The sequence below is a fragment of the Pyrus communis genome, chromosome 1 (genome assembly GCF_963583255.1).
Source record: "Pyrus communis chromosome 1, drPyrComm1.1, whole genome shotgun sequence".
In the NCBI taxonomy this organism is placed as follows: domain Eukaryota; kingdom Viridiplantae; phylum Streptophyta; class Magnoliopsida; order Rosales; family Rosaceae; genus Pyrus; species Pyrus communis.
The window spans coordinates 31,955,846-31,981,567 of record NC_084803.1 but is presented as its reverse complement, the minus strand read 5'-3'; the positions used below and the strand labels follow the sequence as shown (position 1 = coordinate 31,981,567).

At 37.5% G+C, this 25,722-nt stretch overlaps 1 protein-coding gene across 2 annotated transcripts; it reads right to left on the bottom strand.

The window, feature by feature from the left end:
• Nucleotides 1-19,187: 19,187 nt before the first annotated feature.
• Nucleotides 19,188-23,550, bottom strand: LOC137737211 (auxilin-like protein 1). Of its 2 annotated transcripts, none has more exons than XM_068476640.1 (9): nt 22,490-23,550; nt 21,761-22,026; nt 21,482-21,684; nt 21,271-21,403; nt 21,090-21,169; nt 20,513-20,578; nt 20,200-20,289; nt 19,620-19,796; nt 19,188-19,533 (listed from the first exon to the last, which is right to left on the bottom strand). In XM_068476640.1, the coding sequence occupies exons 1-9, from the start codon at nt 23,167-23,169 to the stop codon at nt 19,495-19,497; spliced, it is 1,734 nt and encodes a 577-aa protein (XP_068332741.1). In that variant the 5' UTR covers nt 23,170-23,550; the 3' UTR covers nt 19,188-19,494. The 2 variants fall into 2 exon arrangements, with proteins under 2 accessions (XP_068332741.1, XP_068332732.1); XM_068476631.1 differs by having other exon boundaries at nt 21,090-21,187; nt 22,490-23,549.
• Nucleotides 23,551-25,722: the final 2,172 nt, after the last annotated feature.

Genomic DNA, 25,722 nt, shown 5'->3' with positions numbered 1-25,722 from the left:
TCGCCAAAGTTGACTTTTGGGTTGACTTTTTCAGGTTTCGACCAAGACCCCCTAGACTAATTTTGATGTCCTGATTCCAAATCCATGCTCTGTTTTCCCAAATTTAATCATTTTTGTTGAGTTTTATTAATGGGTCCCAATATTATGATCAGGTGCAATTACTATCGTACACTCTGGCTTCCTAGCTTGAATGGATGTGACATCGCAAGTATCTGTGAGTGGGCATTTTTTTTTATATATTATATATATAGTTTTATAGTTTCCAAAAATGCTTTTGGATTCAATATTATACCTATCATGCCATGTTTTAATTCATTTTAAATGAGATATTATATGGTAGAGATCATGAAATTGCCATGGCATGATTATATATATTTTTCTTCTCATCATGTATGCTGCACTAGTGTATGTACTAGCCTCGGGCCAGGGCCAAGCTTCACGTGTATGTTCACATAGCACCGTTCACTCACTTTGGATCCATTGTAGGTGCCAATCTTGTCCTAGGTTGCAATAGGCAACTCGAACTCGTATGTGATGCACATTAGCGCTAGTCTTCACATGATTGTAGTATAGAGCGAATAGATTATGATTACACCCAGTCCTGTTCATATCAGAATTTTCATTGAATGAACTTTTGTGTTAGCATAGAATAATGATGCATTAGAGTTATTGATGAGAACTTGATATTATGGTAAGCATTTGATATTGTTAATGAGTACTTGATTTTCTTATGCCACAGTTGAGCTATTATGAATTGTGTTTCTTGAACTATGGTTGCATTACCGTTGATGTCATACTTATACGTAGTATGATTTTATGGAAACTGTACTTGATTTACGGTGAGGGGTTAATATATTCGAAAATGGAACGTGTTCGAAAACCTTTATTTTCGCCCATTCAAAACTTTTGTTTTTCACCCCTCTAGGACTTAGTTAGGTGGATCTTCGGTGGCGCACGAGGGAACTTTGGCCATTCTTACATTCTCCCAAATAAATGTAGGAACTTATTTCCAGTTGTGTAATAAGTACCTTAACTAGATTTGCTCTGCCTAGTTAAGCTTCATCGGTTCTTCCTACTATTGCGCAAACTTTGAATTAGTTAAATAAGTTCCAACTTCATTTTAAATTTGTTCACACTTTTCCGTATCACTACACAAAAAAGGTTACATGACCATCGAGTGTCAGCCAACACGTCATAGTCCCACGATCGGGGTATGCTAGCTATAGTGCTCAAGTGGGAAGGGAAGAAGATGATGAACAGTCATCTTTTTCTTTTTATCCTTTTTATTATTATTATTTGTTAAGTTTTTAATTGTACCAAAGAAAAAAATTTGTTTTTTCATTATTTAAATATTTTTAATGCACATATTAATATTTAATTAAGTTTATGGGACCTGGTTATGTGCCACATTAGCACATAATAGAATTTTTGACAAAATTATGACAGAATGACCACATTGATATGCAACACTCATTTTCAAAAACTACATTGCTCGATTTTCAAAATGGGTCAATTTCAGAGACTGTGATAAAAACCCATTTAATTCTTAGGGTTCATGTTGTTTTTGCATAGTTCTTAATGATATGAATGCTTTTATCTATGTGGGACCATGATTTTCCAGGGCCAAAGTAAGGCTGATCAGTTACCTTAGAAGTTCGGTCATGGACTCAGTAGCTCTCAACGAAGCTGTATCAGATGAAGCAATGATGCTATCATCACCCTATTTCGGGGCAAAAGGTGGAGTCGACTCCACTAGATAACCATGCTTGTTTTGCAAGCCATGCAATCTGATCCAAATATGGACTCAATCAGATCTTATAAGTCTTGGAGTTCCTATAATCTAGGAATTGGCATGCGCCGTAAGTAGTCACAACGCCTAAGAGGTGCAATATCTACTTCTAGATATCCTATAGGATTATCCCGGCCTAGAACGAGGATTCTATCCTAAAAATGTCTATCTCTCACGGTATAAATACACCCATCTAGGGTTCATCTATGGTAATGCAATCTATCGTATGAGGTCTCTCTTTATCATGGCTAGCGATGTTTAGTTCCATGTCATGAGCTCAAGTGGCAAGTTTTTCAAAGGTACAAGGTTTGATTCCTTGAAGGATGTACTACAAACTTTAATGCATTCCTTGTATACAAATCTTCACGGAAGACAGTTTCGAGAAACGATCTTTGCAATCAAGGCTTAATACATGCTAACGGCTGATGTAGTCAACTACTCACTCATCCCTTCTTTGTTTTGTGTTGGTGAGCTCTATCATGCTTACCATGCGACGTGTGCTGAAGAAGCACCTCGAAGCAAGTGGACAAACTGCTTCACGAGGTAATCGTCAATAGTGCTAGCACTATTGTACATCTCGATGAAATGAGTTATGTTGTTTAAGATTGCATTTTCCATTGAACTGCAAGAACTTGGGAGGCTGGTACCCAGTTGGCATTCGGAGATTATCAAACTTCTTTGTCTATAGCTTGGAGTACGTGAGTGAGTCTTAAGAAGAACCATCATATTGTGTTTTGATAGAGGCGATCATGTCTTGGAGTTGTTGGATTGACAAAGATGCCACTAAAGCTGAATCTGTCTTTGATTGCTCATTCTCATCGGAGGTGAATTCTTGACAAGCCTCTTTCTTCGGATGAGGTAAACTTTTGCTCAACTCTCTATCATGCCTTCTTCTAACTTGCTTACGAGCAACGCTATCTGCATGTCTTTCTCCCCAATGGTCTTTGTCAGCTTCTCGGTTGCTTGAGCCATTTGAGCCAATTATTCATTAGCAAAAGTGACTCACATTATCATCACTTGCATGGAACAAGATGAGTTGGATGACTCTGAGTGCAGCAATGTTGCCTTTTTCTTTTGATCACTTACCACTGAAACTAGGCATAGGTGCACTTTAAGTCGACACTGGATACATGCGACAGTGACCGCTCTATTGAATTTTCCAATTTTGGCAAACACCTTTCACTATTTTGAAGGATGAAATGTTTTGCCCCCACTGAAATGATGGACATGACCAACTTATGCTTTTTGACAAACTTTGCATGATTTAGATAAATACTCTGTAACAGTAGCATGTTGAGCAGAAGCCTTTGACTCTCTCTGGGTGAAAAAGTTGATTGTTAGTTAATTCTCACAATGACCTTTATGTGATATTGGTGGAAACGACGTCGGAGTGGTGTGTCTGGTTAAAAGACATGTCGCTTTCATCTTGCTTTGTGAGACAATGGCAGCTAAGTCGCGCCTTATGGTGAAAGCCGACACGTTCTTGCATGCGTGGACGAGTGAAACTTGAGCCTTCTTTGACATAAAAGAAGCATGCTCGTTGCTTTAAGAATTTCTCTTGCATGCTACAAAAGCATGCTTCATTTCCCCTAGCCAGGACCGGCTGATGACAAGTTCGCACCCCAACACTCTCCTTGCTCCATCAATGACATCAGCTTAGAATAGGGATGTTGAAGTGTGGTCTCTCTACCTCTCATATCTTTCTCCATTCAAAATTCAAACACACGTCAAAACCAATGGCTTCAAGGAAGGAACAAGCTGCTCTCATAACCAAGGGAAGAAACGCTAAAACTTCTGTTGCAAGTGGAGAATTTGTTGGTGTCACGACATAAAGCAAGGCAAAGACAGGGCGTGCCAAATTTGTAAACCCAAAATTCATATGACAAATAAGACAAGAACACGTGTACAAAATAACATGTGTAGTGATGTAGATTTAGGGTTACAATCTCTTTACAACTTTGAATCCTCTGATTTGGTCTCCAGGGTGAAAAATGTGTGTTGTTGATTCGAGGGTTGTGATAACTTGATCTCGAATGGACGAACCCTCAAGGTTTTGACTTGTAGCAATGAAATAACCGACACGTGTAAGGGTGCTTGATGATTCCTCACAAGTTTAATATTCTATTCAATTAAATTGTAATAAATAATTCTTTTCTGCCAAGTGTTGACACGTGTCTTTCTTGATGACTCGTTCGATTTTGATTAGTCATATCCATGTGTACGATCTGTGAGACACATGGCACATGCCACATAAAGCCTGGCATGTTAAAACTTTAATGTGTTGGTGAACTTTTACTTCACCGGAATTTTGATGTCTACAAGAAGATCCTGAACTTCATACTGAATTAAGCAACCTTGTCTTCAAGTTCTAGAGTGCTTGGCAAGAGGTGATCCTTCCTCAGTCATACTCGCTCAAGTGCATAAGTCAGCAGCGCATTCGACACCACCAATACCACATCTATTCTACTTACTCGACCAAACTCGATCGCGAGTTGGCACACCTTCATTGACAAGAAGGATGTAGTTAGCTCATAGTTATTCGGCCTGCTCGCCATGTGGCCCTTGTAATTTTAAGGCCAACAATTAGTTACAAAATTGTTGATGATCAGAGTAGGTTCTTTCTTTATGGTTGTTTTCTGCTTGGAGTCGGGGTTTTTAGTTTTCTTTAATTATTCCATTGTTCCTTGTGATATTTGGTGGCCTTAGATTCTGCTTCCTTCTACCTTTCTTAATAATGTGTTTTTGGTTACGATCATGACATAATTGTAACTCTAAAATATTTGAAAAGTTTGTGCTGTCATATGTAATTAGTATTTGATCTTATGTATTTCACTTGACTCTTGGGGAACAATGTATAGATAATGGTTTGTGGTCGTAAAAATGTGCAATTAATTACATAATAAACTAATTAACCAGGTGTACCGACTCCTAATTGAATCACTAATGAGAAAATTTGATGAGGTGAGATGAGATCTAGAGTGGAATCCTATGATGTTGCCCAACCACTCCATTGAGGTAACTACTGCCTATAAATGTAGGGCGGAAAGAACTGCAGATATTCTAAATTTGTACACCACTGAATTAGTGACACAAATAATGATGAAGACTACCATGATCATAAGCACGATCCTGATTTCACTTATCATCTTTCAAGGAACTAATTCTGGTTTTAATATCTTGGTTGAAGCAAGACATTTAGCAGGTAATTAGCAGCATTAATTATTATTTTCATGTTTGGGTAGGTCATTAGCATGCACCAACTCCATGCCTTGAAATAGAGGCATTTTACATATTTTCTTTAGATGAAAATATATTATTCATCTTCGCCGGAAAATGTAAATAAAAACCTAAATTTACATTCTTTTTAACATCTTTTGGTGATAGGTCCAACTCATCACAACGATAATTTTAAATGAGATCTCAAATTTATGTATCTCCCATTAGAGTACAATATTAATTTACATATGCCGAAATTGTAAAATATAATACAAATATGATTTTTGCATCTCAAATTTGCATTTTCCCATTGGAGACGCCATTCGATTATTTCATGTACTGAAGTAAAGTACCCCCAGTTCTTTAATTAGGCGCTCACCGAACATATATTGAATCGGTTCTTGTGTTCCTGGTATGCTGGAAATCCGTCTTTTACTCATGGTTACATGTCAATTATGTGTCGAGAGATTATCGGAATGAACATGCATCGACACGTTCTTGGCATATTAGAAACACGTTAATGAAATTTTGTCCATGAATTAAAGGCCGGATGTCCTGCAGAGAGGACACAACTGTATATAACACGTTGCACGGCCTTAAGGAATTGCGGTCAGAAGCTTAGATATTATTCATTATATTTCTTATTATTCTGGACAGGATACAGCATATTATATAATTTCTTGGCTAGATTTACCAACTTCAGCAACATTAATTAATTGAAAGAATTGAATAAAATCTTTTTCATAACCATTCTTTATTTGGCATGTTCAGACGAAAGTTCTTCCGAGCATCCCGCATCTTCTTTACTTGGTACACCAAACATTGGAAGTTCGTTCGGTGTGATGAAGACAGGTTTCACTGAAAATTATACCACAAAGTTCAAGTCCCCGCCTCCTCCGCCGAAATCGGCAACACCACCACACCAAGCGCCAACACCACCAAAACACATACCAATTACCACTGATCTACTCGACAGATCTCCTCCGAGTACCCCCTGCATATCTTCAGCCTGAAGAGAGTCGACTGTGGAATAGTGGTGTCACTGTGTAATTATTTCATTTTAATTTTCAAGTTTGCAAAGCTCCACCTCAACCCGTCAGTTTCTCGTCAAAAGCATCAGTGCTGATAGAACTCGCCTTATATATAACGTGGAATTCAATGATCAACATAGTCAGCCAGCTGAGGTCGTGGTTATGGTGAATTTGTCACCCACGTTAACGATGTAGTTCTCCTCTCGTCCTTTTCGATGATGTTGATCTCCACAACTTCTGCCCTTCTTGCTAGGGTCTCTGTTTTTTCTTTTGGTCGAAATTTCAAGGGTTTATGTTTGGTTTGCCTTATGATGGAGTTATAAGGTCCTATGCGTGTGTGTACGTCATTGTATAATATGTGGTTATACCTTGGTTGCTACGCAAGGTAGTGAAATATATTAATGCTAGATTTGGTTTATCAGGTAGAACTAGAAATTTAATGATCAAACAACAAATCAAAGCGTATGCCTCAGCTAATAAGCTCTACATCCAGTGGTATTTTGTATTATCAAGTTAAAGATGTACCAAATTCGAATCCCACATTCACCATTAATAACCAACCATAACTAATACAAGAGGAGTGTCAATGAGTCATCATGTCCATAAAACTTGTTCTTTTTGGACCCAAAAAGAAAAGAACTTAATTTTGTATGCATAACTAATAACTTAATTTGTAATATAATTACCCTACCTATTTTGTTCAAAAAAAAAAAAATTGTAATTTTTGAGCTAATTACATTTTCACCATTTAGGTTTTAAGCGATTTTCAAAGTGGGCAATGAAATTTTAACTTTTTTGAATTACAACCTGAGGTTTTAAAACTATATAAATTTATGCATGTTGTCTAACGAATTATTTGAATCTTCATCAAATTAATAACATGATGAGCATGGATCCCATAATTGGATTCACATGTAAACACATTCGTACCAAAATGACTAAAATATTCATCAATTTGATGGAAAAGTGGACTTTCAAAGAGACAAAATGTGTAAATTGATGCAATTATAGTGTCTTACAGTGCAACGTGAAAAAATTAAAATTTCATGACCTATTTAGAAAATCAAGTTGTAAATGGTAAAAATTGAAGGGCCTAACGTTCAAGGAAAAAGTATACTCTTGTTCATGAACAGTCCCACATTTAGGCTCAAATTAATGTAACAGAGAATGGATGGGGTCCTGAAATACGAATACAACGTCCTGCTGGGGCCTTGTTCTCTCCTATCCTCTGAACCAATCCAAGGCAAGTGATTATTTACTACAATGGTGGAAAGAAGCTAAGCCCTTAAATGACGGCGTGAGTTCAAATCCCATCAATGGTTGATCTAGCATCTAATCTAACAAAATATATCGTTTGACAACAAAAAAAAAAACACAGGACAAGCATCCCAACATGTACCTAACAATCTGAAATACTCCACGGCAAATTTTTATTCTGCCTAGTTGATAGAAGCATATTTATGCAACTTTGTTAGCCTGTTTCCTTGCATTTACTCAATTAGTTTATATTTATTAGAGTGTTTTAAGCCATTTTCGTGTGTTTGTAGGTTCAAATGGCAAAAGTGGCAAGAAAAGGCAATTTAGAGCATTTTAGAGCAATTTTGGGCTTGGAATGGATAGCACATGCATGGAGCGAGGTGGATGGACGTTTTTGAAGATCAAAAGAGGCTACGAATGTGCTAAAGAGTTGAAGAAATTAATTCAAGACATAGAAGATAAGAAATCAGCTAAAGAGAAGGAACATTATCCAAAACCTTATCTTATCTGATCCTAACCTTATCCTAATCCTATCCTACCTTATTTCCAGCTGCATGGGGGAATTATTTTCACATTAGAACACCTAATATCAAAATTCTAGAAGCCTAAAGCTATGCCGCACCTTACCTTATCCTTTTCCCTAAGAATCTGCCGCAACTACCCTCTCCTTATTTTCCCTGGTTTCTCCCATAGAATTAGCCTTTTCCTTGTGGGATTGGAGTGCGTAATCCTTCTCCAACACAACCTTGCCGTACCCCTGATGTGAAAATTAACTTCACACACAAATTAACCCTCTTTTGACAATTGTAGCATATAAATAAGTAGGAATCGTTCTTAAACCGAGGATTAGGAAGGATTGCTAAACACTCTAAACTGACTCAAATAAATAAAAAAAAAAAGCTTCTAAACACTTAACTCAACTCAAAAGACTCAAAACAAGTTCACAAAACTCAAAACAAGCTGAAAACACTCAAAACTACCTAAAAACACAATCTGGGCAGATTTGACTCTAAACACAAACTTGGACGAAATTTGGTTCTAACTTGACTCAAAACTCTTAAAAACACAATCTAAAACATATTTGAACTAATTAGACACTCTAAAACACATGGGGATTTGGTTTTGGACTAAAATCAAACAAACAAAACAAGAAATTAACCTATGCAGATTTGGACGAATTTGATGGAATTAAGTGGATGATGGGATAGCTAGGAGGTTTTTCTCCACACATGGCATACTTGCATACAAAACAATCTCCAGTTGCTTAGTCAATGAATTATGAACCTCAACACCCCAAGTTAATTAGGTACGCTTAAATTAACTCTCAGATTTCCCTTAGGTCATTGAATTGAGTGGAATTAGCGCATTGCAATCAAATTATTCCTTAAAAGTTCTCTATATGAAAGCGCATAATAGAAAAACAATCAAAGATCATTAGGTTCTATGGAAATCATAGGTGTTGACGAGGCATTCGTAACTATGAAAGCGCATGATACTTATGCCAAAAATTTACTTAACATGATTGTGACCAACAATCTTAACTACTCATGAATATAAGTTCCCAATGATTAGGTGAAGTTTCCTTATACCCTAGCATCAGATTTATGCATGCAAATTAAGTCATATACATAAACAAGTTTTAATTAAAACAGATAAGTAAATTGAATTCACCATTCATGAAATCACAACTGAACGTAATCAAATCATCATGCAAATATAGCCATGGTTTCGAAATTCCCCCTAGCCAAAAAGGGGATTAGTTCCTCATACTCGTAAAACAAAGATCATTGAATTTAAACATTGAAAGCACAAGAAAGATTACACCTAAACGTTTCAGCAATTCCAGGTTGAATGGCATGCACGGCTAGGCTTCCCTTCCTCTTCCTTGCTGCGGCACAAGTTGTGGGTGGTGGATTTGGGGGTTTTGAATGGTGTGTTCTTGTTTAGAAGGATGAATAATGGCTGATTATGGTGGTAGGGTGTGGCAGGTTGTGTATGGAGGTGTATGGAGTGAATGAATGAAGGAGAATGGAGAATAGGGGTTGCGGCAAGGTATTTTCTGTATAGCATAAGGGGTGGTACGAATTTGTGGCTGAAAATATGTTTATATAGTCCTAGGATTAATTAGATTAGGGTTACACTTAGCAGATTTTATGGATTAGGGCCCTAGGGTTCGACACAAGTAAGTTAAATCCACTTAGGATAGGGTTTGGCCCAATTAGTTTCATAAAAGGATTTGTGTAATCCAAATCCACAAGGAATGAGGCCTAACAAATCAGAATCCAAAAGGAAAAAGGTTTAGGAAATTCGTCCAAAATTGGGCCTTCTAGAAACTAGGTGTTTTGTGGCTGATTTTGGGTTTTCTAGAAGAAATAAAAGGGGGAAGGGTGTGGCACCCTTTTAGGGTCAGATAAGGCTTCTAGAAATTAGGTTTTTAGGTCCACTTGTAGCTAGGATTAAGGTGGAACAAGATTAGGTTAGGATAAGGTAGGATGAGATAAGGTTTTAGATAATGTTTTGGATAATGTTGGATAAGGTTTTAGATAAGGTTTTGGATAGGGTTTCCTCTTTTGAGCTACTTCCTTATCCACTTTGTCTAGAGCTTAGTTCCTTCCTCTTCTCATCATATTTCTAGCCTCTTGAACTCCAAATTCGTCCATCCATGTTGGCCCATATGCAAGCTAACCACATAGTGCCCAAAACTGCTCCAAAATGCATCAAAATGCACTTTCTTGGTACTTTAACCCTTTGGACCTACAAACACACAAAAATGAGTTATAATACGACATTAACTAAGAAATAATAGCACAAATGCACAAGAATAATATGTTCCTATCAAATTCCCCCACACTTATCTTTTGCTAGTCCTCGAGCAAAACAAACAAACAAAAGAAACAAAACATATAATCTAAACCTTCCAACGTTCGCCTCAGGGATTTCCAATGAAACATAACATGTCAAAGATTCCCACTCACATAGATTTAAGCAATCCTTACCCTCGAGCGTACTTAATCATAGTCACCATTTACTAGCTCACATTTCATCAATTAAAGCAACATTTTGAATGTAGTAACATGCCTTAGAGAATTTCCTCAATTCCTCACCGGATATACTCTCTATTTTCACTCAGATTTTCTGACTACACTCCCTACACTAGGTATATGTGAGAAGATTGATGTAAACATGTAGACGAATACTCACATATGTTATAACAAGGAAAGCATTTTCTGGAATTATGACAATGACATGTATATGATCTCATGAATGGAATGCTACTACTTAGACGTGAGAACCAGGGATACCATATACTCAAACCCATTTAAAACTCCGCATATTGAAACACATAACAATCAAGATAGAAGTCAAAGGGTTGTAACAGGGCTAGGGTATTGGCTAACAAGGAAAGGTAGAGGAAACAAACGTTCTTAAAGCAATAGTGAGCAAAGTAATGAATTAGGCACTTAGAATTCCCTTTAGAATGCAAAAAACTACCTTTTAAACACAAGGGGAGATTCATGCAATACTTAGGGTCAAATTCAACTTTTTTGGACCCTTTCTTCAACAATCAATACATGTGAGTTCATTCTCACTTATTTTCAACTTTTTCTTTTCTTTCTTTCCTCTTTCTTTCTCTTCTTTTTCACATTTTTTTTTCTTTTTCCCGTGCCTTCTTTAAGACTTTGGCGCGCACACACACAAAATCCCTTCCCCCACACTTGTTTTCTGCACAAATGTCACTCAAAAGGAATTCCTTCCATGTCATGCTCCACTATACTTCAAGAACAAGGGTATGGAAAGTCCTATTCTAGGCTAGGTAAGGGGGATGTGGTTAACAAGGAAAATAGGCTAAATAAGGCTCAAAAGGGCTAATCCTACAATACAAATGACAAGGGTAGATTCGGCTATTTGGCTATGGTGGTGACTACTAAACAACTTCATCTTGTTATTTGTTATGCTAATCAATTTCATGCTTTGAATAAAACGGGTATGAGTTCTAGTATTTGGAACTATAGTGATGAAACGCATTCTAAGTAGCAACCAAGCAAAGAATAATGAGATCATGCAACGACTGTAGAAAACAAGAATGCACGAATTAATAACTCTCCAAATAAACGTTTAGGCTCAAGTCTCTCAGGGATGTAGCGTTTGTTTGACTTCCTTCCTTCAAGCATGTTACAAAAACTGATTTTATCCTTTGTGATTACATGTGAATTCGTAAACTATAACTACAACCAAGCATAAACCAAGGAGCAAATCAAATTTTCATCCATGTTTGTAACTCTCTTTAACAGTCATGCATTAAAAACCAAATCCTCATCATTGTGTTGGAAGGTACCCTAAGACACAAACAAACACAAAAACAAAAACGACTCTAAAAAACAACTCTTTTTGGGTTTTTCAAACACTTTTTTCGATTTTTTTCAAATTTTCGGATTTTTACTTCAAAACACACCAAAACAGCTCAAAATGCACTAAAAACACTTAAAAACAGTGAGAAACAACATTAGAAGTGATAGGTGATAGAATCCCAAGAATTAAATCAAACATTGTCCTCAATGTTTCACATAAAGACTCACACAAAAGCAAACAAATAACAAACAACTAAGCATGATAAAATAAAGCAGCAAAGAGAAGGGTTTAGAAACGCAAATCTGGGTTTGGAGTGGAAGTTCCATCTTCTCCTTGTTGAATGCATCGGTTGCCTCCCAAAAGCGCTTGCTTTAATGTCTTCCAGCTGGATGAATATGCCATGCTAAGCTTCACTAGTACCCATGGCATGGAGGGGTACATCATCCACAACATGCTCCTCGAAATTCTCATAGTATGGCTCTATGAATGGAAGGGGATAGTGATCCTCCCTGATTGTGGTGTTTTGGTTCCTATAAAGTCCATGTAAATGCTCCCACCACCTTGAAATCGACTGCGTACCTGCACCAAAGAAGGTAACAACCTATTAGTTGATATGGGAATTGGAATTGGGATTGGAGACTTACTAGGATGTTGTGGCAATGCCCCTAGGGCAGCGACCATCTCTATTATGCAGTTCATATAGGGAACTTGATAAGAATAATTTAGTTGCGAAGCTGAGTCCAATTCAATGAATTTAGGATACTTTGATGGTTAATTTGTACAGTTCACAGTTAACTTAGGGCATTGTCATTCATGGTTTATAGGAATAATAACTGGAAATCGATTTGTATGCATATGTGTCATGTGTGGAGAAGGACCCTCTAGCTAGCTTTTCACCCCTTTAAGTCACCTTAATTTCGTGCAACCTTTACTTAGTTCTGTAACTTATTAGTTTTAAGTCAATTTTCGTCCAAACAAACCCCCCTTTAGTATTTCGTGTCAATTTAGTTAGATTTTCGTCCAAATCACCCCTTAGTGCTTGTTTTGAGTTATTTGAGTCAGTCTAGCTTAGTTTTGTGTTATTTGAGTCTAGTTTTCAGTTTTTGAGTCAAGTTAGTGTAGATTAGGATCCTTCCTAATCCCCGGCCTAGAACGATCCCTACATTCATATACTACAACTATCAAAAAGAGGGTTTTAATTTGTGCGTTAGTTTCTACTGATGCGAAATATATAAGCACACAAATTAAAACCCTCTTTTGACAATTGTAGTATATGTATAAGTAGGGATCGTTCTAGACCGGGGATTAGGAGGGATTGCTAAATCACTTGAAAACTGACTCAAAAACGTAAAACAAAAGTTAAAACACTAAACTAGACTCAAAAAATGCAAAACTAAACAATAAAACACTTAAAACAAACCAAAAAACTCAAAACAGCCCTAAAACACTCAAAACTGCCTTAAAAACACAATCTGGGCAGTTTTGAGCACTTACACTAATTTGGACGAATTTGGGTGATAAATTGAATCAAAACACTCAGAAACACAAACTAAGACACTTTCTAGCTAAATTGGATACTAAAGTAAAGGGGGATTTAGTTTTTGACGAAATTAAACAAAGTGCACAGATTGTAATTAAAACAGATTGTAAAGATGAATTTGATGAAAATATGGATGGAATGCTAGCTAGAAGGTTCTTCTCCACACATGTCACACTTGCATACAAGATGATTTTCAGTTGGTCTTTCGATGAATCATGAAACTCAACACCCCGGGTTAATTAGGTTCGCTTAAGTTAACCTTCAAGTTCTCCTTAAGTTAATGAATTAGATGGGACAACGCATACACAATTCAAAACATTCTCCAAAAGTCCTTTACGTGAAAAGCACAATAAAGATACAATCAAAGATCATTAAGCAACATGAAAACTATAAGTGTTGACGAGGCATTCGTTACTATGATGAGCATGAAACTAGTGCCAAGAATTCATTTAACGCGATTGTTTATAAGCAACCTCCACTACTTGTGAATATAAGTTTGTAACTATTAGGTGAAACTGACTCATATTCTAGCATCATATTCATGCATGAAAACTAAGCGTGCACTCTCAATAAACATACACAAATAAGTTATCAATCAAGCAGTTAAACAAATTGAATCCACAACTCATGAAATTCCAACCAAAGGTAATCAATTCATATTGCAAGCATAAACATGGTTTTGAATCACCCCTAGCTAACTAGGGATTTAGCCTCTCATGTTCACAGAAAGAGAAACAAAATTGAAATTAAACATAAAGAACAAAAGATTGATTACACCTAGAACGCCCAACGAATCCACTTGAATTTCTGCGCGTTTAAGCTCCTCTTTCTTCTTCTCCTTGCTGCGGCAGAGATGTTTTTGGATGAGTTGGGATGATTTTCTGGGTTGTAGATGGGTTTATGGGGATATGGTGGTGCGGCAAGGGGTGTGAGTGGTGGAGGAAGGTTGGGAATGGTGGTTGGACTAGTGGAGTGGCTCTGGATTGAAGGAGAAGGGGGATGGTGGCTGCGGCAAAGGGAGAGAATTAGGGTGATGGTGGCTGAATGATGAAAGAATGAATGAAAAGTATAGGCTCTAGGGTGAAATAAAGGGTACGGCTGAGATGTGGAATTAGAGGGCTTAGGGTTTTTGGATGGAAGTTGCGGCTGAGATGCTTTTGTGGCTGAAATATGAAGAATGAATGAATAATCTCCCTAGGGTGCGGCTAAGTGGTGGAATACCTAGGGTTTTCAGAAAATCCAACCCTAGCTTATTTTTATTAACTAAAATTAATTCAAAGGCTGCTAGAATTAGGAAATAAAATCAGAAATTAAAAGGGAATTGATTAATAGGTGCGGCTAGGGTTTATTTGAAAGGGAAATAGGTTTAAGTTCAGAAATTAAAGGGAGAGTGGCTGCAAGGTGCGGCTAGGGAAAAGGGTTAGGGTTTAGGTGCATAAAATGGGACAAATATGCCCCCCCTTGCACGGCAAGGGAATGGGAGAAGGGGAAAGGCCACGGCAAAGGTTGGAAAGTGGGCTAGGGCCTTTGTTTTGTGTCCTAAAGTGCACACAAGGCCTTCTTCAAAGTGGCTAGAAAATACGAACGTTTAAGATTAGGAAAGGTTACCAAAACGGGAAACCTAGGGTTAACTTTCCTACTTCAAGTAGGAATCCTTGTTGAAGTAGGAATCCTCGTTGAAGTAGGAATTCATTGTTGGAGTAGGAATTCATCGTTTCTTCAAGTCTTCAACTCATTCATTCCTCTTTTGCTCCAAAAGACTCCAATTTGCATCTTCTTGCACACTTTGGCTTTATAATCTGAAAATGCACAAAAGTGACTTTAAACACTAAAATAACTAAGGAAACACAACATAAATGCACGAGAACAAGCTAATTAAGTCGCATGAATATGCTCCTATCATCTACCACATCAAATTTTGGCACCGTTGCCAGGAATTAGTAAAATTTTGTATTAATATCAAGAATTCATCAAAGAGAATGTACTTGAGACAACCAACCCCAAAGAAGTTGGATTTTATGACATAGGACTAGTCAAAACCCTCACACCAAATCTGGCCGAGTGCAAAGTTCCTGAAACTTTCAAAGAAGTGGTGTTTGTCCTTGAGTTCTTGTCAGAGCACACAGGTAAGCCACCTCCTCGAATTTCAATTTCATTTTCTACTAACAGGTTGTTGATGATTCAGGCACCCACTCTAGAATTTAAACCATTGCCGGATCATTTCAAGTATCACTTTCCATTCAAGGATCAATTCCATCCCATGGACCCTAGGGGAGCTTAAAATGAGGTATCGTCAGGCTGGAAGACGTTAAAGCAAGCACTTCTTGGGAGGCAACCCATGTGTTCGAATAAAGAGATCTCAGAATCTCCGACTCCAAAACCAAATTTGCGTTCCTTAACCCTACTCTTTATTGCTTTTACTTTGCCATGATCGTCAAGTTTGCTAGTTGTTTTGATTGCTTTCGTGTGTGAGTCTATGTTTGAAACATTGAGGAGAATATTTAGTTTAAGTGTAAGGGGGTAAACAGGTGCTTTTTGTTTTTAAGTGTTTTTATTGTGTTTTAATGTGTTTTGAAAGGAAAATACGAAAATTTGAAAGAAAAAAAAAACAAAAAAAAATTTGAAAAAAGTTTGAAAAAATACCAAAAAAAATCATTTTTGTTGAGTGTTTGTGTCTTAGGGTACCTTCCAACACAATGATGAGGATTTGGTTTTTAATTGCATGACTGTTAAAGAAAGTTACAAACATGGGTAGAAGTTTGATATGCTCTTTGGTTAATGCTTAGATGTAGTTGTCATTTACAAATTCACATGAATCACAAAGAGAAAAAAATCAATTTTTGTAACATGCTTGAAGGAAGAAACTCAAACTAATGCTACAACCCTGAGAAACTTGAGCCTAAACTTTATTTGGAGAGTTATTAATCTGTGATGTTTTTATTTTCTAAAGTCGTTGCATGATCTCATTATTTCTTTGCTTCGTTGCTACTTAGAATGCTTTTTCATCATTTTAGTTCCAATACTATAACTCATGCCTGTTTATTTCAAAGCATAGAATTGAGTGCATAACAAGTAACGAGATGAAGTTGTTTGGTTAAACCAAAGCCAAAAAGCCTTACCCTTTGCATATGTATTGTAGGTTTAACCCTTTTGAACTTTATTTAGCCTATTTTTCTTTGTTAGCCTGCATTATCCCTACCTAGCCTAGTATAGAACTATCCACACCCTTGTTCTTAAAGAATCATGGAGCATGACTTGTTGGGAATTCCTTTTGATCTACAATATGCAAAAAAACAAGTGTGGGGGAAGAATTTGTCTTTGTGAATTGGTGAAAGAGTACGTTTTGCGTTTCAAAAGGAAAGAAAAAAAAAAGGTGGAAAAAGAAAGAGAAAAGAAAAAGTTGTGCAGAAAAAGGAAAAAAAAAGGTTGAAAAGAAGTAAGATGGAGTTCAAAAGTGTTGGTTGTTGAAGAAGGGTCCAAAAAAGTTGAATCTGGCCCTAAGTGTTGTGCAAATCTCCCCTTTGTGTTTAAAGTTTGATGCTGCAATCAAAAGTTGAATTCTAAGTGTTGATTTCATTATGTTGCTTACCATTACTTTAAGAACCTTTATTTATCCTTAACCTTTCTTTGTTAGCCAATACCTTAGCCCCATTACAACCCTTAGACTTCTATCTTGATTGTTATGTGTTTCAATATGTGGAGTTTCAAATTAGTATAAGCATATGGTATCCCTAGTTCTCACTTCTAAGTAGTGGCATTCCATTCATGAGATTATTTACATGTTGTATTAATAATTCCAGAAAGTGCCTTCTTCGTTATAACATATGTGAGTGCTAGTCTACATGTTTACATCAATCTTCTCACATATACTTAGTATATGGAGTGTAGTCAGAAAATCTGTGTGAAAATAGAGAGTATATCCGGTGAGGAATTGAGGGATTCTCTACAACATGTTACTACATTCAAAATGTTGTTTTAATTGATTAAATGCGAGCAAGTGAGTGGTGACTGCGATTAAGTATGAGCTCGAGGGTAAGGATAGCTAAAATCTATGTGAGCAGTGATTTTTAACATGTCATGTTTCATTGGAAATTCCTGAGGTAGTTGTTGGAAGGTTTAGGTTGTGTTTTGCTTTCTTTGTTTTGCTAGGGGACTAGCAAAAGCTAAGTGTGGGGGAATTTGATAGAAGCATATTTATGCAACTTTTTTAGCCTATTTCCTTGCATTTACTCAGTTAGTTTATATTTATTAGAGTGTTTGAAGCTATTTTTGTGTGTTTGTAGGTTCAAATGGCAAAAGTGGCAAGAAAAGGCAATTTAGAGCAGTTTTGGGCTTGGAATGGATAGCACATGCATGAAGCGAGGTGGATGGACGTTTTTGAAGATCAAAACAGGCTAGGAATGTGCTAAAGAGTTGAAGAAATTAATTCAAGACATAGAAGATAAGGAATCAGCTAAATAGAAGGAACATTATCCAAAATCTTATCTTATCTTATCCTAACCTTATCCTAATCCTATCCTACCTTATTTCCAGCTGCATAGGGGAATTATTTTCACATTAGAACACCTAATATCAAAATTCTAGAAGCCTAAATCTATGCCGCACCTTACCTTATCCTTTCCCCTAAGAATCTGCCGCAACCACCCTCTCTTTATTCTCCCTGGTTTCTGCCATAGAATTAGCCTTTTCCTTGTGGGATTGGAGTGTGTAATCCTTCTCCAACACAACCTTGCCATGCCCCCTAGCCTATAAATACCCACATCTACCACATAATAGACACAAGAGCCTAAAAATTAGAAATTAAACACTTTGTGCCGTAACTTTGTAAGGAAGGAGAGCTTGGAGCCGTGCCTGCCATTCAAGGCCTTTGGATTGCTGGAGCATTTCTAGTTGTATTCTATCCTTAGTTTTAGTTCAATGTTTGCTTTAATTTGGTTTTCAGTTATGATAGACATGTGGAACTAATTTCGCTTTAGCTAGAGGTGAATTCAAAGCCATGAACATATATGTGATATGAATGGATTACATCCAGTTATTGTTTCATAAATCGTGAATGCAATTTACTTAACTGTTTGATTGATAACTTATTTTTGTGTGTTGATTGAGAGGGCCCACTTAGTTTGCATGCATGAATTTGATGCTAAAATATAAGGGAGTTTCACCTAATAGTTATGAACTTATATTTACAAGTAGTGGAGGTTGCTAGTCACGATCGCGTTAAGTAAATTCCTGACAGGAGTATCATGCAGTTCATAGTTACGAATGTCATGTCAATGCTTATGATTTTCACATAACTTAATGATCTTTGATATGTATCTCTATTATGCAGTTCATATAGGGAACTTGATAAGAATAATTTGGTTGCGTCGCTAAGTTCAATTCAATGAATTTAGGAAAATTTGATGGTTAATTTGTGCAGTTAACGGTTAACTTGGGGCATTGTCATTCATGGTTTATAGGAATAATAACTGGAAATTGATTTGTATGCATATGTGTCATGTGTGGAGAAGGACCCTCTAGCTAGCTTTTCACCCCCTTAAGTCACCTTAATTTCGTGCAACCTTTACTTAGTTCTGCAACTTATTAGTTTTAAGTCAATTTTCATCCAAACAAGCCCCCCTTAGTATTTCGTGTCAATTTAGTTGGATTTTTGTCCAAATCACCCCTTAGTGCTTGTTTTGTGCTTGTTTTGTGTTATTTGAGTCTAGTTTTCAGTTTTTGAGTCAAGTTAGTGTAGATTAGCATCCCTCATAATCCCCGGCCTAGAACGACCCCACTTTTGTATACAACTATCAAAAAGAGGGTTTTAATTTGTGTTAGTTTCTACCACATCACTAGTGTTCGGCAAACTTTAAATGCACCAGTAATGACAACAAAGGAAAATCCACATCCGGTCGGACATGGAAATTGTTGACAGAAAATTTGTAAACATGAATCTCTCTGGTCAACTCCTCATTTCTCTCACACAAGACAACTGTAGCTACACCAACGCAGAGGTGCGGGATGATGAACTGGAGTTCTCAATATCATAACAATCGGGATGCCAGAGATTCATTACATCCCATTCGTAATATTTTCGTGACAGCGTTAATATACAAAACCATAAACGAAAGTAGTCCTCACCAGGGATTTTACAGATAAAAATGAAAGTCTTGTAAATTTGTAATAGAAAACGGAAGCGAAATTCATCTCATCCTGCTTTACAGCTGCAAACCGGCAATTTCGACAGCACATGCTTCGTCGCTCCCAAAGAGAAACCTTTGTGAACGCTAAACGTATCAAGCTCTAAAGAATGATCGTCGTATAAAATATTAAGAGAGTTCCTCCTTGTTGAACTTGTTCCAAGCTTCCTGTTCCAGTAAGAAACCAACGCTTAATAAAGCCTTAATATAGATACTTTGCTTGTATTAAATATTTGATGCGTTGATAGAGGTACCTTAAGGATATCGAAAACCTTCTCTGCAGTATATTTTTGTTCCAGACTAGCACCTTTCTGTTGAACCTTATCAGGATGGACACACAATGTGGCCTTTCTATAAACCTTTTTGACTGAACCAGAAGTGATCAAATCTGTCAATGAAACGGGCTCCCATCCAGATTCTGCCCAAAGGACCTGTTCATCATTCCCGAAAAGAACAAATTAGTTGGTACTCAAAAGGTTTTATGACATCTTGGGTGATGACGCAAATAAGGCCCAAATTCTAAACAACTCAAAAATCGAAGGTCAAACATTATTGTACAAGAAAGCAAGTGAAAGTTTCAATTTTCTTTCAGACGTCATTGTACACGCAACTCTAACATACTGCCTTCAGATGTTGTGAACGCGTAATTTTGAAATCTTATAAAGCTCAGAATTCAAGTGAAAGATAACTAAAAAACCGTTTAGACTTTTATAGTAAGATGTTCAAAAAACAAAGAAAAGGGGAAGACAAAGTACAGCCGATCATTTATGGTGCACTCAAAAACTATAGTTTATGCAAAATATTCAAAGCATACTTCTATGTAATATTACATACAGATTGCAAGGATGACAGTAATGCACGCATATTGCCTTCTTTCCCATAAGACCAGCTCTTTATTTTAATATCCAAATTCTCGGCAATTCTCTGCAAAGCAATATGAATAATACAACTAGGTCAATAAATATAACAACGGTGATGTAAAAACAAAACCATATAAAAGCACGAAATACAAGCCACTCCTAGACCCAAAAGATATAATTTACAGCATATTTTAAGATTGAAGATAGATAACCAACCAATTTGTAAAGAATCCCCATGCACAAAATCATGAAATACATGCCAATGCAATGGATTAAATAATACTTACACGTCTATCTTCTTGCTCCTGCCGAGTCTTTCTATCACGTTGGTTCATATCAGCCACTGCTTGCAACTAATTAAGGAGGAAAAGAACAGTCAAATTATGCCAGAGTATAGATACAAAAATAGTTAAGCCTAAATCTACAATAAATTCGCAGGCCAGTCCATCATGAACATTATCTATGTTCTATAGATCTTAGATCCAGCATCAAGATGATGTAGCTGAACCTTACGAGGATAAATAACATTTAATTTTTAATAACTGTTTTTCACCTAGCTTATGACTGAGTAACATTATGCTCAAATTGCGAACATTGCATTATCGTAGTGCAGGTAATAACATGGAAAGGGGTCAAAAGAACGAAACAAACCCCGAAGGTATAGTAAATTTTAGAATAAAAAAGGTCTTGTACAATTCATGTTTGTTTATTGTGTCCTTTTCCAAGTAACTTCTCTCTATCTGCTCCTCACTTTAGCTAGTTCATTTGTATGGACCTTCCTTTTGCAGTCATCAAAACACAAAAAGAGACAAAGAAGAGCAATAAAAGAAAAACAGCAAAGTGATAAGAGAGAGAAACACAGACCGCACGCTGCTGTGATCTCTGGTGACGTGCCAATCTGGCTCTTCGTCTTTCTTCACTTTCGCCTTCAACTTCCTCAAATTCTACAAACCCAGTGGAAGCTGATGCAAACAATAATATCATAGAAATCGGCAAAACAAGAGGCTTTTCTACAAATGAAGTAGAACTTTTAACAACTAATTACCTCCATCCATCGAAAAAAGGCCATCAAAAAGACCAGTTGCAGATGAAGACTTCTTCATGCTATTTGAGGTAACAGATGCCCTTTGGGGCGTAGGTCTTCCTCTGTTGTTTGTCTGCGAATCAAATACTGAGTCCTGGAAATTGCACGAGTTAAGTAACTACATAAGTCACTGGTGTTGGAAATAGCATCTTACTAAAGTTATGCTTCTCACCAAATTTGTAGGTTTTGACCTTGGTACACTGTTTGATCTGAAACCCATTAGATCATCTTCAATCAATCTGCCTCGTCTGGTGGCTGAGGTCTCTACCCTTTCTTCATGAGAAGGAACATTTGTGCGTCCAGTTGCATTATTTCGCACCGTAGCTCTGGCAAATTCCTCAAGTTCATCAATAGAAGACACACCAGAGCTCCTTTCTGCAATCAATTAAGCGTGTAATGAAGGGAAAAATAAAATTCAACTTTGCTTTTTAACTTGAGGAAGGAGGAAAACCTTTATCTCCCTTTGAAGCTTGTGCTGACTTTGGAGGGGATTTCAACTTTGTGGAACTATTTGATGAAACGCCGGGTTTTGCTCCTCCAGAATTGCTGAGCTTACTGATCTGTTCCAGTTCTGAAAAAATATCGGAGGAATCATATCCAAGTGTTGAAGCTGAAGTAGAAACTGACTCTAACACCACAAAGGGGTCGTCCATAGATGAACCGAAGTTTGATTTAGTTGAATGAACGGTTGATGGCCGAGGACGATTTTCGGGTGCTCTGAACATAAAGATTTTAAAATGAGAACATCTGCGTTTCTTACCCAGGTTACTTATAGGGACATTAGTAACTACATTATGGCATCCATACACAAAAGTCATACAACTTGCTATGATCAAGTAAGTCGGAGTAATCACATCCGAGAACAAACCAAGGTAACACGCACATTTGAACAACATTTCCATTTTCATTCAACAGAAGTATAAGAGTAATTTACAACAGTAAATGCAGTAGGCTGAGACAGCGACGAGACTAAACTGTGCTGCATTATATATGGAATGTTAAACTGGAAAAAAACAACACAATGTATCACCAAAATTACGAAAAATCTAATGAAATCCCATCTTTTAATGATTAAGCTAGCCATAAAAAGAAGATCATCAATTGACATTAAACTAAGACGACATAAAAAAAAATTGATTAACTGATTAACCTATCATTCGGTTGATCAAAACAAACATACCCATTATTGGAAGGGGTGCTTCCACCAAACCCCGGAATCAAATCATCAAAATCGCCTCCCTTCTTGGCCACCTTTCCGGCCGAATTAACATTTCTATCGTTCTTCACGTTCAATCCTTGCAATTTTTGTCTCACTCCGCTAAGATCACCCAGCAAGTCATCAACCGGAGCACTCTGCTTCGAACCGGAAGCAAATGACCCGAAAATGTCATCATCTTTTGCACTACTCTTACCAGAACTAGAGCTCTTAAGGCCAGGCATTCCAGCAAACACGTCGTAGTCATCATTATAGCCACCAAACGACGACGTTTTCGCATTCGAACCCACAAACATCGAGTCGAAATTGAAAGAAGAGCCACCCGACTGCTTTACTGGCTTACTGGGTGCGGTGAAGATGTCGTCGTAGTCGTCCAATCCTCCAAAGCTGCGTGTTTTGTCGTTAGAGCTCGACTGGAAAAGCCCGTTCGGACCATCAAAGAAGGACGCGTAATCGGAATTGGGATTGACGGGAGGAGATCCGGAGGAGTACGACGACGTTTTGGTGCTTACACCCGAACCGACCCCGAAGTCCCAGGATTGAGCGTCATTGGCGGCGGCGGGTCGTTTCGATGAGGCCATCGGAGCAGATTTTCCTTGGGGCTTCAACCCAAATCGCTCCGTCAACACACCGAACTCGTCCATATAGGAATTCGACAGAAATTGGTCACAACTGAGCTACAAAGAAATCGAATTTTCGGAAAAGAAAAGGTGGGTTTGATCGAGCTAAGAAAAACTCTGAGAAAATTACGAACTTTAAAAATCTGTGTTTTGTATAATTTTGATATATGATCTACAGATTGCGTGTAATTTGAGGGGGAGGGAAAAAAAATGAAATTTTCTGCAGGAAAGGGGGAATTGGGTTTCAGATGGCGAGGACGAATTGGCGGCGATCGGGTGATGGGGAGGGTGAGAGAGAGGGAGGGAGGAGGGCGTTGGATAGTTTTCCGGGGATTTGTGTGAATGAACGCGGCTTTTCTCTTTTTTCTTACTATCTCTGTCTCTCGCGATTCCCCTCTCTGTCTCTCTCTCTGTAGTGGCAGACCACGACAGTTGCCACGCAGCTTCACAAATGCTATAATTTTTCATGAGAATTGTTATTAACACTTTAAAAATCTTATTTTATATTTCAAACTTTCTATATTAAGAAAGAAAAAAACACTTGTGAGTAGTGTAGAATAAGATTTTTGGAGTGTCAATAACACTTCCCTTTGTGATTTATTCTTCAATTTTCACTTTTTTTTTTAATTTCATTGGATTTTAAAAAGTTTTTTTTATTAGCACCCCATATAATATTAAATCCACCTCAAATGTGCAATGACAATTTTAACTTCATAAAGTTAAATAAAAAAACCTAAATACACCCCAAATCACAACTTTAACATGTATATCCTACAATTATTTTTCTTCAACTCTCAAAATCAATCTCATCCTCTATTGTAGTACAAAACCTAAATCAATGAAATCACAAACACATTGATCACAACTTTACAACACAGGTATATTGATCAATAACCTCCTGATTTTCATTCACCGTACCACTACAACTTCATCTCCGTATGAAATCAACAAATATGCCTTGTTATGACGATTTTCACAGAGGGGACTCAAAATTTACGGACTCTCATTATGGCGCTTCAAATTACACCCAAACAGGAAGGGAAGGAGAGGAGCGTCCAAGTCAAGCTACTTGCCTCTTTGGCTGTGATACCGAAAGCTCTCGCAGATGCACATATGATTGGTTGTTTTGTACATACAATGAAAATCTTCAATCCAATGATTCATGGGGACGTTCTATCAACCCCACATTCTTCTTCAACCTGGTTTCATTGAGTAAAAATTTTTTTTTTTTAAATGTGGAGTGGAGTGTAGGTAAAAAAATGTGGGGTGTAACATCCCGTCCCAGGATTATTAAAACGTACATTTGAATTTACGATTTTACCCCCTAGTTCGTTAAACGTACGTGTAGTTTTGTGTAGTGTGGTGTTGTGGGACCACACACACTCATACACTCTCTTTTCTCCCGGGATTCCCTCCCTCTTTCCCTCACTTTCTGTCACTCTGTCTCTCACACTCTCTCTCTCTCTCTTCCTTCCCGAGTTCATCTTCTTCTTCTTCATCCAACACACGGACATACACACAAACCTACTCAAACTTTCACCAATCAAGAAACTAAGACCACCATCGTGTTCGTGGAGCTGAGAGGAGTTCAAAGGTGCCATTTCCAGGTAAGAACTTTGACGTTTTCACGTCGATATCACCATGGCCGATTTGAGCACTGTTCATGCAAACCTAATCTAGCTTGTTTTAGGAGATTCTAAGCTTGTAGATGTGTTTGTGAGGTCCCAAGGAGCCTCGGAGTAGTTCGTTGGACGAGTTTTGACGTCGGGAAGGCTAAGTTTAAAGTTGGCCGACTTTTGGAAGTGGTGGACAGGTATGATCTAGCAATTTTTAGCCCTTGAAACTAGTCTATCGTGATTCTACTAGTCCTAAGCTTCATTTTGGCGTTTGAATCGTGAAAAATGGTTGAAAAACGAAGGAGAAAACTTAGTTTGAAAATTACCCAGTTTTCCGGCGCCGGCGTCTCGCCGGAGAAGACAGGGGAATATTCCGTTAAGTTTAACGGAATATTCCTAACGGCAATGGACGGCGTCAGTTAAGTCTAACGGAATATTCCGTCAGTTTAACGGAATATTCCTGACGGCGTCAGTTGATGCCGTCAGTGTGCAGTGCACGTGGCCGCGCGTGGGGGCGCGTAGGTCCGTGCTTGTTCAGGCGCGTGGGGGCGCGTGCGTGGTCCAAAAATATTTCTAAAAATATGGGTGTGATCCTGAGGTTGTGTAGGTCACGTTGGTATATTCATTTGTCCATTTTGAGCAATGTATGAGAAGTTATTACGAGAAGTTGCTTAGGTGCTTTTAAATTAACGTTTTCGTAACTTTGTCGCGTATAGGTGATTCGTTTTCCGAGGACGAGCGTTCACACTCGAGGCAGGGGGGCTACGACCCTTCTAATTATCAGTGAGTGGGTTTTTGTTTTCCGTATATACCTATATACATCTAAATTCCCAGAAATAGAATAGAAAATGTTATTTGTTTTATACCATGCATCGTATGAATGTTGTTTACGCATCATCGCATGTATTAGTAGTGGCATACATATATATATAAATGTGTATTTGGTGCTGTGGACGCACAG